Genomic DNA, 14,851 nt, shown 5'->3' with positions numbered 1-14,851 from the left:
CACCAGGATGTCCGTCTCTGGCCTAATGATAATCTACTTCAGTTAAATACTTCTGCCTTCAGTTGGCTGGAGAAATTTTGTTGCCTGAGGCAAAAGGCATCATGTGCTTCCCATTCCTTTTATTTTTCAGGAGAGAAATGATCTTCCAGGAGAGAAAACAATATCATCCAATACAATGAAATGGGTTTATTTAAAGGAGGGCAGACATAAAGAAGCCCCATTTCCAGCTCCAGCTCCATTCAGCACTCTAAACAAAGGCCTTCCGTGAAGGGATTTCTGGAGATATTTAATCATTTATGCAGCTTGAATCAAAGGAAGGAGACTTGTGAGAAAAGTGTGTGAAAAAAGGAATCTTTATTATTCTTTATTATTTTGACACTGGTTTTAAAGTGGTTTATTTCCCCTTCCCCTGGGAAGACAAAATTTAACCGAATGCAATAACTTTGAGCATTAATTTCATCGTAAGCTAAGATTTATACACTATGATTTATGGAGCAAGCCATGGTGGCCCGTTCACAAATAGTGCAGAGCCATAACAGATGGTTTTCATATCATGTGCTAAGCCAGAAATCAAATACCTGGTCTTGGCATGATGCTCTAATTAGCACAGTTAATTATATTTAAGGGCAGCAGTAGATTTCCTAGATAGGTTTCTCATGCTTTTCCCGTTACTCCTCCTGTTTGGTCAGTGCACTGATACAAGCACAACAGTTTTGCTCACTCTTGTAGGTACAATCCTCTGTGCCCATCCTCTTGCAACAAGAAGCACCAAAGATCTCCCACTGAACAGTGGCTTTATCTCAAGTTACAGCCCTCAGGGCCAACTCCATGAGACTAATGTACTGTTATTTCTTTGAAAAATAAGCGATGAAGGGAAAGGTGTAATTTCTCAGCGGCAACTCACGATGACCATCCTATTTGCTTGGAAATGGGCGACGCAGGAGGAGGAGGAGGAGGAGGTAGTGGTGGTGATGTACTGTAGTTACTCCAACGCAATTCGCAGAAGAGGGAGCAATCTGGTGGTGCAACAGTCGCCGCTGGCGTTTCTTCGGTTGCTGTTGGTTTCTGTGCAGTCCGAGCGCTGGAGAGAGTGACACAAAGCCTTTGGCTCCAACCCTGGACTATAGCGCCTGGCACCGGGGGGGGGTTGATAGTGGCTGGCACGGAGAGGAGAGGAGGGGAAGCCGGAAGGCAGTGGGTTAATCCCGCCGCTCCTGCTCCAGCTTCTCCTGTGGGGAAGGCAACCAGAAGAGAAGGGGGCGGTGCCTCGCCCAGGAGCGCGGCACACCGCGCCGCATCTCCCGTGCGCATCTTGCAGGCGAGCGGCGGCGGCCCTGCTGCGCCCTGCCACAACCCGTCGAGATGAACGCGCCGGGGAAAGCGCGCCGCGAGCGAGGCAGCCTGGCCGAATACGAGACCCAAGTGAAAGGTGAGCTCGGGGTTGTGGGGGGACGGCGGCGGCGGCGGCGCCCAGCGGGGGTCGTGGTGGGGCGACTGCTGGAGTGGGTGGGGCTGCACGAGCTGGAGAGTCAAGAACACGGGGACCGGAGGGCGAAGTGGGGGGCCGCTCAGTTGCCTGCAGCGGGCGAAAGGGGCGGGGCTGCGTACGAGGGGATAGGGGTGCACTGTGTGCATGGGTACTGGGGGTTGGGGGAGGGCGTGCTTCGGGAGCGCCACTGCGCTATCGTAGCCAGGGAGTGGGGAGCGGGGGAGGGGGCGGCAGAAGCGGCCCTCCGGAGCTGGACGTCTCCCTGCTTTTGCAGGTGGTAACCGCAGTGACAACGGCGTGGTGGCCCTCTCACTTCCCCCCTGCCTGTGAACATGTAGGCCTGGGTGATTCAGGGTTACCGTATGCTGGAGCCAGGAGCCCCCTTCCCGCTGGGGTGACTGCCTTGTCAGGGATCATCCTCCTTGCGGGGATCCATTGCGGCTGCGTTTTTATTGCTGGCAGACGAATGCCTTGTCCCACCACCCCTCCCCGCCCCTGAAACCTAGAAAAATGTGACCCAGATTTTTCAACCCAGATAATATTATTACTAGAGGTGGTAAAAAACGAAGCAAAAGCTACTGGGGTGTTTTTTTTTTTTTTTTTAAATATTCCAGGAGCATGGACATGAACATGCTCTCACAGATAAAATGTGTGTGGCTATTGGTTCAGGACATAATGTGAGGCTCCTTAGTGAAAAAAAAGAAATGCGCCAGATTGACAGGAAAAGAAAAGAACCCTGGAGTCTTGATTCCCAGCAACCTCTCTCTTCTCTGTAAAATATTCATTTCCACTTCCCATCTGAAGACACCCTTGTACAGCAAAGCTGTTGATTATAATGCAACATCCCTTCTTCAAGGTTCCGGTTGTTCAACTTCCTCTCTGTTGTGACTGATCAACCAGCAATAATTCTGCCTCTGCCCCATTCATCTGCAGCTTCTCTCCCCCCCCCTCCCCAGCGCATGGCATCTTTCTGAACATGCCTCAGCTTGTTGTGTATAACAGAAGCTTCCACCGAATACCAGAAGGCTTCGGTCCAGCAGTCTGAGTTCACAGTCTTTACTACAATTTAACCAATCGACACACAAAATCTTCTAAGGCAATTTGATGTTTGAGGAAGAAAGAAGAGTGGCCCCACTTGGGGATCACCATCATTGAGACAACTGGGTGTGTGCATGGGAGTATAAGATCGGTTTCAATAAGGAGCAGCTGTACGAGAGGATAGTGCTCCATTTTAATGCAATTTGCATAGGATATTACTCAATGGATATTACATTGTGAAGCAGACCTTTCTTTCTTATCAGTGGCAACACATCATTGATGACATTGAAGTAGGGCTTTGTGGTAGACATTCCAGGGTCCCACTGAACAGGGGGTTCCAGCAGGAAATCCTCTAAATGCAACAGGGCTGACTTAAGATATTTTGATTTGAGTAAGTAATATATATTACAAATCGGGAACAGGCTATAAAACTGTACATCTGTTAAGGTACCTTACTATGTCCTTGATTACTTGGCAGCTGAAAACAAACAGGTTTGCTTTATTGTTGGGGTATCTCTGCCCATTGCTAAGCTTAATTTTCTCTCCCAGAAGTCCTACTACCCTGCTCACTACAATACTCCTCCTAAACCATACAAGACTGGATACACGCTACTACGCATAAAGGTGAAATAGAACCCAAATATATTTAGACACAAATAAATTTATGCTTTCTATCCTTTTCCTGGGTTCCTGCTAAAAGAAGCCAATGGCAGTAACTGTGAGAAGGATCTTGGAGTCCTAGTGGACAATCACTTAAATATGAGCCAGCAGTGTGCAGCAGCTGCCAAAAAAGCCAATACAATCCTAGGCTGCATTAACAGAGGGATAGAATCAAGATCACGTGAAGTGTTGGTACCACTTTATAAAGCCTTAGGGAATACTGCATCCAGCTTAGGTCACCACAATATAAATAAGATGTTGAGATTTTGGAAAGAATGCAGAGAAAAGCAACAAAGATGATTAGGTGACTGGAGGCTAAATCATAAAGAGCAGTTGCAGGAATTGGGTATGCCTAGTCTAGTGAAAAGAAAGACGGAGTGACATGATAGCAATGTTTCAATATTTGAGGGGCTGCCACAAAGAAGGGGGAATCAGCCTATTTTCCAAAGCACCAGAAGGCAAGACAAAAAGCAAGGGATGGAAACTAATCAAGGAGAAAAGCAACCTCGAATTTAGGAGAAATTTCCTAACAGTGAGAACAATTAACCAGTGGAACAGCTTGTCTTCAGAAGTTTTTGGTGCTCCATCACTGGAGGCTTTTAAAAAGACTGGACAGCTATTTGTCTGAAATGGTATAGGGCCTCCTACTTGAGCAGGGGGGTTGACTAGAAGACCTCCAATGTCCCTTCCAACTCTGTTATTCTGATATATTATTCTTCCCTGAAGCAGAAAGTGATTCATCTACTTCAGAAGCACTTCTGAAGATCTGTGTAGGAGCTTTCGAGTGTGGAAAGTAGCCCCTGAGGAGGTTTTGGGAATGCTTTCATCATGAGGCTTAGTTCAGTGGATTTTGCTGATACGTTGACTTTGGTGTTACAGATGGCATGCCCCTGGGGTAGGAATAGCCGGTGTGGTGGCCATGGGTTCCAACATGCCAAAAAGCATCTCCAATGTGTTCCTTCAGGCTTACTACCTCATTTGACATTTTCAAAAGTTCTCTTACGTGGGAGACGGTAGTGACAAAGCAAAATGCTCTCACATCACTTTTATCTCCAAGATTGGCATTCTTTACAAGTAAAATGTAGGTGTTTGCTGTCCACTGCTTTATTTGAAAAAGTGGCAATTTTGCTGCTCTCTCTCTTTTTTTAAAGAGAAGCTGGGGTAGTAGAAGAGGGCTTCTAGTTTACATTCTTGGAAATTAGAGGCAGTGGCTGAATACAAGCTGACTTTTTCAATTTTAGATGTGCTGCTTTGGGTCTAGTTGTGTATCTCCTTCTTGGAGATTTTTCTTTTTAGAAAAATGACCCCAGCAATACAGATACATCCAGTGGCGCACTGAACGCAGACCCTTTGAACCCAAGTAGCTTTAAACCAGATGTCAGACAGATCCAAATGTAGGATATTGGTTTTCCCCTGAGGTAGAATGAGGTGGTTGTTTCAGGCCATTCATTCAGTGCTATGTGGAAGGAAACAGAAGGGTTATTTAATTTATTATTAGATAGTTAATTTATTATTAAGATAGTTAAGTTATTAAGATTATTATTAAGATAGTTTTACTACCAGAGGGAGAAGCACTTATGGAATGTTCTGCTTTAATAACTTCACCTCTGGGGGCTCTGTGCTTTCCTCAGGATAGAGGCCATATTTGCTCTTCCTCAAATATGACAGTACTGTAAAATGGTTGGGACCAGAGCAAGTTATCTCAAGGTATAAGATGAAGCTAGCTAAACTGCAATGGTAGGGCATACTGCCCCTTGAGTGTGCTAGATTACATCTCCAGCAGTTCCTAATAGGACAATGTTTGGCCACAATGTTTGGGAATTATGGAAGATGTAGTACAACACTTCTAGAAGGCACAAGGTTAGGTAGTGGAAAGACAACCTTAGTGAACTAGAATTTGCTCTGAGGTACATGAGTTTTGGATACCAGATTAGCTGGAGACTCAATAGGGGTAGCATAATCTGCTTGAACTACCATAAAAATTTGAAGGCAGGCAGGTATATCTTAATAAGATCCTTGCAATTACATCACTAAGTCATTCTTTTTTAAGCAAACTCCTTTCTAAAGAACAAGACAGTTTGCATGAGAATAATATAGTATTACAAGTAGTCCTTGACGTTTGTTTAATGACACTTCAAAGTTAATGACGACTTCAAAAAAAGTGACTTATGACTGTCACAAGATCTCCAGGGTCACATGATTGCATTTTGGGTGCTTGGCAATTGGCTCATATTTTCTACCAGCTGCAACTTCCTTCAGTTACATGATCATAGCTCGTCACCTTTTCTGCTGATTTCTGGCAAAAGACATCCTTTGGGGAAACTGAATTCACTTAACAACAACTGCAGTAAAAATTGTCATAAAAGTGGGTCTGACTTGACTTACAATTGTAATGTCTTACAATGGAAATTCCAGTCCCACTTACAGTCATATGTCAAGGACTTCCTGTAGCTGTGTTCAGGAGAAGATTTGAGCCATGTTATAAATCAGATTATTTGTAGACTCTTAAATGCCTGACTCCAGTATTTGTTAGTGCAATTAATATAGATTATTTTCATTGTCTTCTCTATGGCCCACTGGAATGAAGCAAATACTTCCTAAAGGCTTTCTTATTTTGTCCTTCTTTCCCATATCCTTGGCTTTGTGCCTTATCTTGTTGCTGAATCAAGACCTTGCATGGGGGTAGGGGATGGGGAATGGCCTTCCTTTTTCTCTCCAGTCAACTAATTCTCCCTTCTCCATGTTCCCAGCTGAGTTTTCTCTCCCCATTGAGTATAGCTTCCGACTTGTCAGTTCTGATTTTTCAGAGGCTTTTGTGCTGAGGGGTGGGGGAAGGGCTTTATCCATTTCTGTGTCTCTTCACTCTTCCGCCTTGTTTCTGTTGATAAAGCTGGTAGATAAAGCAGATGTGTTTCCCCCCATCCTCCTTATTTGCTGGCTCCTTTCTTAATACCCCAACCCATTAAGCAATGGACTTCCAGTACCCTGGGGTCTGACATGGATCATGGTTTTTTGAATTCTAGGCTGAGTGTTGGTGAGAGGAATTCATTTTTAATTTTAATAGAATTTTTTTATTTTTATTTTTTTTTAAAGTTCATTCTTCTTCTGTTAACATGAAACCTGCTCTGTTAACACGAAACCTGTTCATGCTGAATCAGGAAACATTTCTTCCTCGACATATATTATTCTCTTCCCATTATTTTGGATTCTAGTATTTTTAATGCTGTATATCACCCAGCAACCTTCCATATTTCATAAATTTGGGTGAGACTGGTGACATAAATTTATTCAATCAATCAACCAATATGTGCACACATACCTTGTGATATCAAGGGTAGATGCAAAATACATTGCTCAGAAATGTAATTCCATAATCATTTGATAATATCTAGTGTCTAAACTGACCTGCAGTTTCAGCAGGCATTGGCTTCTCAGACATTTTCAAGTCTAATCTCACACTTTCAAGGGACTAGAAGCTGAATTTTGCATTCAATACAACTGCTTGCATTGTTCCTACACTTTTATAGAATATTTACAGCATATGACCATGTCTCTTATAGGACAATCCTCCACTCTGCCCGCTGATGTTTCCGTATGTACAGTGCATTCTGAAAGTATTCAGACCCCCTTCACTTTTGTAAATTTTGTTATACTGCAGTCTGACTCTATAGTTGTAGAAATTCATTTTTCCTCATTAATCTACATTCAGTACCCCATAATGACACCGTGAAAACAGAATTTTAAAAATGGCTGTAAATGTATTAAAAAGAAAAAAACTGAAATATCACATTGGCATAAGTATCCTTTGCAACAACACTTGAAATTTAGGTCCAGTGCCCCCCATTTCTCTTGATAGTTGCTGACATGTTTCTATACCTTGATTGGAGTTGATCTGTGGTAAATTAAATTGATTGGACATGATTTGGAAAGGCACACACCTCTCTCTTGAAGGCCTCACAGTTGACAATGCATACTGTAGCGGAGCAAAAGCCACGAGGTCAAAGAAACTGCCTGCAGAGCTCAGACATAGAATTATTGCAAGGCACAGATCTGGGGAAGGCTACAATAAAATTTCTACTGCACTGAAGCCTCCATAGTTCTCAAATGGAAGAAATTTGGCACAACCAGGACTCTTCCAGGAGCTGGTCTTCTGGTCAAACTGAGCAATCGAGGGAGAAAGGCAGGGGTGAAATGCTCCCGGTTCGGACCAGATCACCTGATCCAGTAGCGATGGAGGTGGGTGGTTCGGAGAACCGGTAGCAAAAATCCCTGCCCTCCCCGCCCCATGCCCAGCTGAGCCGCATGATCATCAGAGGCTTTTTTTTTTAATTTTTAAAAGCATTTTTTCCTACAATCTCTTCGGCCGAAAAAATGCTTTTAAAAGTAAAAAAAAAAAGCCTCTGATGATCGCGCAGCTCAGCTGGGATCGTCAGAGGCTTTTAAAAGCATTTTTTTTTACAACCTCTAAGAGGTTATAGAAAAAAAGCTTTTAAAAGGCTCTGACGATCCCAGCTGAGTTGCCTGATCGTCAGAGGCTTTTAAAAGCATTTTTTTACAACCTCTTCGGCCGAAGAGGTTGTAGAAAAAATGGTTTTAAAAGTAAAAAAAAAAAAGTTGGCCATGCCCACTCAGTCACATTACCCCACCACCACCAAGCCACACCCACAGAACCGGTAGTAAAAAAATTTACATTTCACCACTGGAGAAGGGCCTTAGTAAGAGAAATGACCAAGAACCCAATGGTCACTCTGACTGAGCTCCAGAGATCCTCTGTGAAGGTGGAACAGAGTTCCAGAAGAACAACCATCACTGCAGCCCCCCACCGATCTGGTCTTTATGGCAGAGTGGCTAGACAGAAGCCTCTCCTCGGAGCAAAAAGCACCTGAAGGTGTCTCACACTGTGAGGAACAAGATTCTGTGATCTGTTTGGCCTCAATTCTAAATGTTGATTGGATGCAACCAGGCACTGCTCATCACCTGCTCAGTATCATTCCAAAAGTAAAGTATGGTGGTGGCAGCATTATGCTGTGGGGCTGTTTCTCAGTAGCAGGGACTGGGAGACTGGTCAGGGTTGAGGGAAAGCTGAATGGAGCAAATACAGGGATAGCCACAATGAAAATCTGTTTCGCAGTTCTCGGGACTTCAGACTTTGCTGAAAGTTCACATTCCAACATGACAACGATCCTAAGTACACAGCCAAGATTACACAGGAGTGGTTTAGGGAGAACTCTGGGAATGTCCTAGAGTGGCCCAGACAGAGCCCTGACTTGAATCCTATTGAACATCTCAGGAGGGACTTGAAAATGGCGGTCCACTGACAGTTGCCAACCTGACTGAGCTTGAGGGGATTTGCAAGGAAGAATGGCAGAAAATCCTCCAATCCAGTGTGCAAAGTGTGTCGTGTCATACCCAAAAAAGACTCGCGGCTGTAATTGTTGCCAAAGATGCTTCAACAAAATACTGAGTGAAGGATTTGAATACTTATGCCAATGTGATATTTCAGTTTTTTCTTTTTAGTAAATTTACAGACATTTCTAAAATTCTGTTTTCACTTTGTCATATGGGGTACTAAGTTAATGAGAGAAAAATGAATTTCAACAACTGTAGAATCAGGCTGCAGCACAACAAAATTGACAAAAGTGAAGGGGATCTGGATACTTTCTGAATTCACTATATATTGTATAGGTTATACTTTGCAAGTGAAAAAAGGAAGTGTGGGTGTATGTTTTACACACACACACACACTATTTATATCTCTATCTGCCCATCTATCATCTATTATCTCTCTATCATCTTCTTTCTAATCTCCCTCCAGCCCTATCTGCCTACCTAACTACCTCGTGTTCCCTGTTGTTAATTGTTAACCTAGCTCTCCAGATGAATTGTTTACAAGCCTATTTCAATGTAAAGATACATGAAATCAGTGTGAGCTCCATTTAGCACTGTGCCACTGCATGCAACTTAGATTACGTTCTCTTGTGTTCATCAACCAGTAGAGTTGTCAAAGAGAACATGACAAGTTATGGGACTCTTAATGCCTCTCTGCATTTCTTTGCATGCCCCTCAAAATGGAGATTTTTGAAATGGTTAAAGTACATTTTCTTATATATGATAGTTGAGTATATGCAGGGCATCTGAACACAGAATATTAATTTTTACATTAATATGCCCATGCCTGTGACAAACTATGAGTATGACATGAAAAGGGCACAGACATTCTTTTCCTTTTCCAATTTATAGGAATGATTGTTCAGTAAGAATGGGCTTCCTTTTTGCATAGGTTTTGAAGCCACTGTTTTTCTTTATGTAGATCTAGGCGTCTTGTCATGATACTTACTTATACATTCATGCTTGCTAGAATCATTGAAAAGCAGTATTCAGCAATCAGCGTTGTTGTGTAATTTAATAACTATATATACAATTTTGCTCCAAGGTGTGGCTTTTGGATGGCTTGATTGCAGATCTTAATGCAAGTTGTGCTTCTCTGCATCAAATCCAACCTGATTCTGCTTTTATTTTACCTTTGTATTTTGTTTTTATAAAAAATATAATATAATATAATAATATAATAGTATGGTATGGTATGGTATGGTATGGTATGGTATGGTATGGTATGGTATGGTATGGTATAGTATAGTATAGTATAGTATAGTATAGTATAGTATAGTATAGTATAGTATAGTATAATATAATATATGTTATTAAGTAAATTACTAGCCTTGATTTTTAGAATACTGTACAGGTTTATGGTTTCTTACTTGATACTAGCACAGGTAGTCCTCAACTTACAACAGTTCATTTAGTGACCGTTCAAAGTTACAACAGCACTGAAAAAAGTGACTTATGACCTTTTTTACACTTATGACTGTTGCAGTGTCGCCATGGTCACGTGATCAAAATTCAGATGCTTGGCAGCTGGTTCATATTTATGACGGTTGCAGTGTCTGCGAATCATGTGATCCCATTTTGCAACCATCGGACAAGGAAAGTCAACGGGGAAGCCAGATTCACTTAACAACTACAATGATTAATTTAACAACTATGGCAAGAAAAGTCGTAAAACGGGGCAAACTTGCTTAACAAGTGTTTTACTTAGCAACATAAATTATGGGCTCAACTGTGGTAGTAACTTGAGGACTACCTATATACCAAATTCGGAGGGGGTATAGATAGAAAGCAACATGCAGAAATGTGATCGTATTCATTAAAACTTAAGTTTCCTAAGAAAGTTATCTTATTGATAATTTATGAGAAACAGTCTCGGCATGAGATTAAGAGGGGTTATATGTAGTCCAACTTTTTCTAACCTTACAGAGGATATAAAAAGTTTACATAATCCTTTTAAAATGCAGGTTTTTGAAATGTAAAAAATATCAGACCAAGATAATTCACTTCAGATTTTTTTTGCATATTTAATACAGTATAACATGTAAGCTGCACGGTTCAATTGAAAAACAAACTAAAATCATTTAGGGGAAAGAATTAACAATAAAAAAAATGTACAGTAATAATGTGGTTAAGTGTGCACACCCTTTTATAAGTAGGGAAATGGCTGTGTTCAGAATTAACCAATCACATTCAAACTGATGTTAAATAGTAGTAGCACACAATTAATGTAACTCTGATCAAGCTCATATAAAGTTCAGCTGTTCTAGTAGGATTTTTCTGACATCTTCTCAGTTGACTCTTACAGCAAAAGCCATGGTCTGCAATAAGCTAATAAAGCATGAAAGGCATCTCATTGTTGAAAAGTATCAATCAGGAGAAGGATACAAAAAATTTCCAAGGCATTGGATATACCATGGAATACAGTGAAGACCAGTGGTGAAATTCAGCAGCATCTATCCGGATCTCTCGATCTGGTAGCACTGTTGGCGGGAGGCTCCGCCCACCCATCTGGATGTCATCACGTCCCATTTTTTACCCTCTGCGCGTGTGTGGAGGAGGCACACACGCTCACATTTGCGAGCCGGTAGGGAAAGGTAAGTGAATTTCACCCCTGGTGAAGAGAGTCATCAACAAGTGGAGAAAATAAGGCACAACAGTGACATTACCAAGAACTGGATATCCCTTCAAAATTGATAAAAAAAAGAAAAGGAAAACCGGTCCAAGAGGCTGCCAAGAGGCCTACAGCAATATCGTGGTGGTAGCATTATGCTTTGGGGCTTCTTTTCTTCAGCTGGAACTTGGACTTTAGTCAAGGTATGAACTTGTTCCAAATATCAGTCAATTTTCACAGAAAACTTTCAGGCCTCTGCTAAAATGCTGAAGATGAAGAAGAATTTCACTTTTTAGCAGACAATGACCCAAGGCATACCCCCTAATCAACAAAATAATAGCTTTACCAGAAGAATATCAAAGTTTTGGAATGGCCTGTCCAGAGCCTCGACCTGAATCCAATTGAAAATCTGTGGGGTGACCTGAAGAGAGCTGTGCACAGGAGTTGCCCTTGCAATTTGACAGATTTGGAGGGCTTTTTGCAAGGAAGAGTAGGCAAAGATTCCCAAAACAATCTTTGTGCCATGCTAATAGGCTCCTACCCCAAAAGATTGAATGTTGTCATAAAATCAAAAGGCGCTTCAGCAAAGTATTACTTTAAGGGTGTTGCATACTATTTATTGTATGTCATTCCCCCCCTAAAATGATATTAGTTTGTGTTCAATACTTTCCAATAAAGGTGGAAAAATTCAGAAGTGATCTATCTTGGTCCAATTTTTTTTTTTACATCTCAAAAACTAGGCATTTTAACAGTGGTGTGTAGATGTTTTATATCCACAGCATATCCTCTAGATCAGGGGTGTCAAACTCGTGGCCCGCAGATGCATCATGCGCTGGCCACACCCATGCCCGGTTTAGCGAAGGGGGAAAAAGCAGTGATACGTAATATGATGATGCCGCGACAACGCAAGTTTGACATCCCTGCTCTAAATCATGGGTCCCCAACCCCCAGTCCATGGACCAGCACCGGTCCGCAGCATGCCAGAAACTGGGCTGTGCAAACAAGCCAAGCCCCATCTACCAGATGCAGGCAGCACACAAAACCACGCCCCCTCTGGTCCGTGGAAAAAAACTCTCCACGGAACTGGTCCCTGATGCCCAAAAGGTTGGGGGCCACTATTCTAGATGTATTATTCTATATATCCCTAGATTTCCAGCTAGGATGGCTAAATGTTTTGAGTTGTAACATCAATACTTTGATAGACAGAGATGCCCCCAAATTATGTTTTTATTTCCTTAAACACACACACAGAAACACACATGTCTCTCCAAAACCAGTATTCAAACTCTCTTCTTGGCAAATGACAAATACGTTTCTTGGCAAATGACAGGAATCAACTGTATTAGGTGACTTCCAACAGCAATTCCATGTTTAAAGAGAAAATGTTTTGTATATAGAGAATTTTGTGTTAAAAAATTAATTAAAAATTAATTGCCTGTTGACCTGGATGGAATAGATCATAGATCATGTGGTTAATTTGTGAACAGATATATGTTAGTTGCATAAAACTAAAGATACTACTGATTTAAGTAGTAGTTGCATTGGTAGTATTTATTGCTGCTTTACAATAAGAAGAATTCTTGTTGGCAAGAATTCTTTGAACTGATAGAACATTAGTTCATTTCTTCATTTTGGAAGCAGATGAAATGATCTTAAAACGTCATGGATTTTGACTTAAAGGAAAGATTCCTAGATGTGTGTTGCAGTAAATGAAGGACAAAAGGCATTTATTTTGAGAGCTTTATTTGTTGCTATGATGAGAAAAGGGAAGGCAACCAATTAAGTCTGTCATTTCAGCTTGGTTGATTGCAGGAAATTGAGGGCTTTTTTGCAAATAAATTGCTCATCATCTACAAGAAAAAAGATTCATCATGTTAACTTTTATGTTTAGAATATTTTTAGCACATAATGTCATGAAGTAATTTACATGTTTCATTTAAGAGGTTTGTCTATGCTGTACGAGATTGTGATTTTTTTTTTTAGAAATAAGTTAGTACCAGTAATAGATATAAAAATATGCTCTCCATAATTTTGCCACTCTCAAAGACAGAGACTTTCTTCATAGACTCACTTCTGCTTTGTCACACTCATACCACAGAATGATGGCACAAAACTCCCCTCCAGCGAAGGGTTGCCTAAAGAATAAGGATGAATATAAGGATGAGCAGGCACTGCTCTAGGATACCGAAGCTTAGGGGGCACCAATGCCAGCCTGCCTGCTGAATCATTCTAAACATACAGAACTTCACATTGGTAGGAAGTGCTATCAATTAATGTCAGCTTAGTACCATATGCCTTTGATGCAGCACTGCCCTTCAGCAACCCTGCTGTCCAGATTACTCTTTGCCAGTGGTGAAATGTAAAATTTGTTACTACTGGTTCTGTGGGCGTGGCTTGGTCTGTGGGGGTAATATGACTGAGTGGGCGTGGCCAACTTTTTTTTTTTCTTTTAAAACCATTTTTTCTACAACCTCTTCGGCTGAAGAGGTTGTAAAAAAAATGCTTTTAAAGCCTCTGATGATCCCGGCTGACTTGCCTGATTGGCAGAGGCTTTCTTTTTTTTTTTTTTAAAGCCTCTGACGATCCAAGCTGAGCCGCGCGATCATCAGAGGCTTTTTTTTTTTACTTTTAAAAGCATTTTTTCGGCCAAAGAGGTTGTAGAAAAAATACTTTTAAAAATTAAAAAAAAGCCTCTGATGATTGTGCGGCTCAGCTGGGCAATGGGGGGGGCGGGGATTTTTGCTATCAGTTCTCTGAACCACCCGCCTCCATCGCTACCGGATCAGGCGATCCAATCCGAACCGGGAACATTTCACCCCTGCTCTTTGCTAATGCCAGTCCCCAGTTTGGCTTCCCTCTGTAAGGTTTACTTCCTTACAGTGTGGAAAGGTGAGCCAGCTGCAGCATTTGCTCCTTCAGATATGGAGCACAAAGCATACTTAACTCTCCTGGGATGGGGAATCAAGACCTATTCAGGAAAATACAAGCAACCACAAGGAGTCTCAAAAAGTGAAAAAGAGAAAGCATTTGCATACAAGCATAAATACCAGTTGGGACAAAGGGGTTAGAAATGGAAGATTAAGTCTAACCAGTGGGAAGAAAAGAAATACCCTCACTCACCTTTTGCATGACTGGCTTAACAACTCTATACAACAGGAGGTAGGAAACTGACTCAGTATGGCCAGCAAAAGACCAGGAGTAGTTCACAAGTTACAGGTCCACCATAAGGCCCCACACTAGGAAAGTTGGAGAGAGGATTCTTCCCTCCATGTAGCATAAATTAATATCCTGGGATTTTGCATGGTGAAATAGTCCTTATCCTGCCCTACAATTTAATGGGCCCTTTGCCATGTGCTGCTTGATCTTAAAAGCTGGGCAGTTCTTGGCTGCTGACTTAATTGCAATCTGCCCTAAAAATTCTGTCTCTCAACTACTCCCCACCTCATTTACTGCTTCACATAAACTGATAGTGTTGTTTATATCACTTTCGTACCATCACATAAGTAGAGAATAGAGGGATGCCCTACTTTCATCCTAATTCTTCTCCTACTCAGAATCCCATTCCTGAGGCAACTGAAGGGAGATCATATATAGTACTGTATGAGTCAAGATTTCAGTCTGTCTCTCTCATGAAGCAACTAACTGACAATATCAGTGGCTCCATG

The 14,851-nt window shown here is 41.7% G+C and overlaps 1 protein-coding gene across 1 annotated transcript in view; it reads left to right on the top strand.

Annotated features, from left to right (window-relative positions):
- The first annotated feature begins 1,362 nt into the window (after positions 1 to 1,362).
- ARHGAP4 (Rho GTPase activating protein 4) overlaps positions 1,363 to 14,851 on the top strand; it is a 46,766-nt gene continuing 33,277 nt past the window's right edge. Inside the window, exon 1 of the mRNA XM_070935189.1 lies at positions 1,363 to 1,429. Coding sequence (XP_070791290.1) covers positions 1,363 to 1,429 — 67 coding nt within the window. The remainder of the gene's footprint in view (positions 1,430 to 14,851) is intronic.

The sequence above is a fragment of the Pituophis catenifer genome, unplaced genomic scaffold (genome assembly GCF_029215685.1).
Source record: "Pituophis catenifer annectens isolate HBS135680 unplaced genomic scaffold, rPitCat1.0.hap2 SCAF_2, whole genome shotgun sequence".
Taxonomy (NCBI): Eukaryota; Metazoa; Chordata; class Lepidosauria; order Squamata; family Colubridae; genus Pituophis; species Pituophis catenifer.
This window is presented reverse-complemented; position numbering and strand designations above follow the sequence as displayed.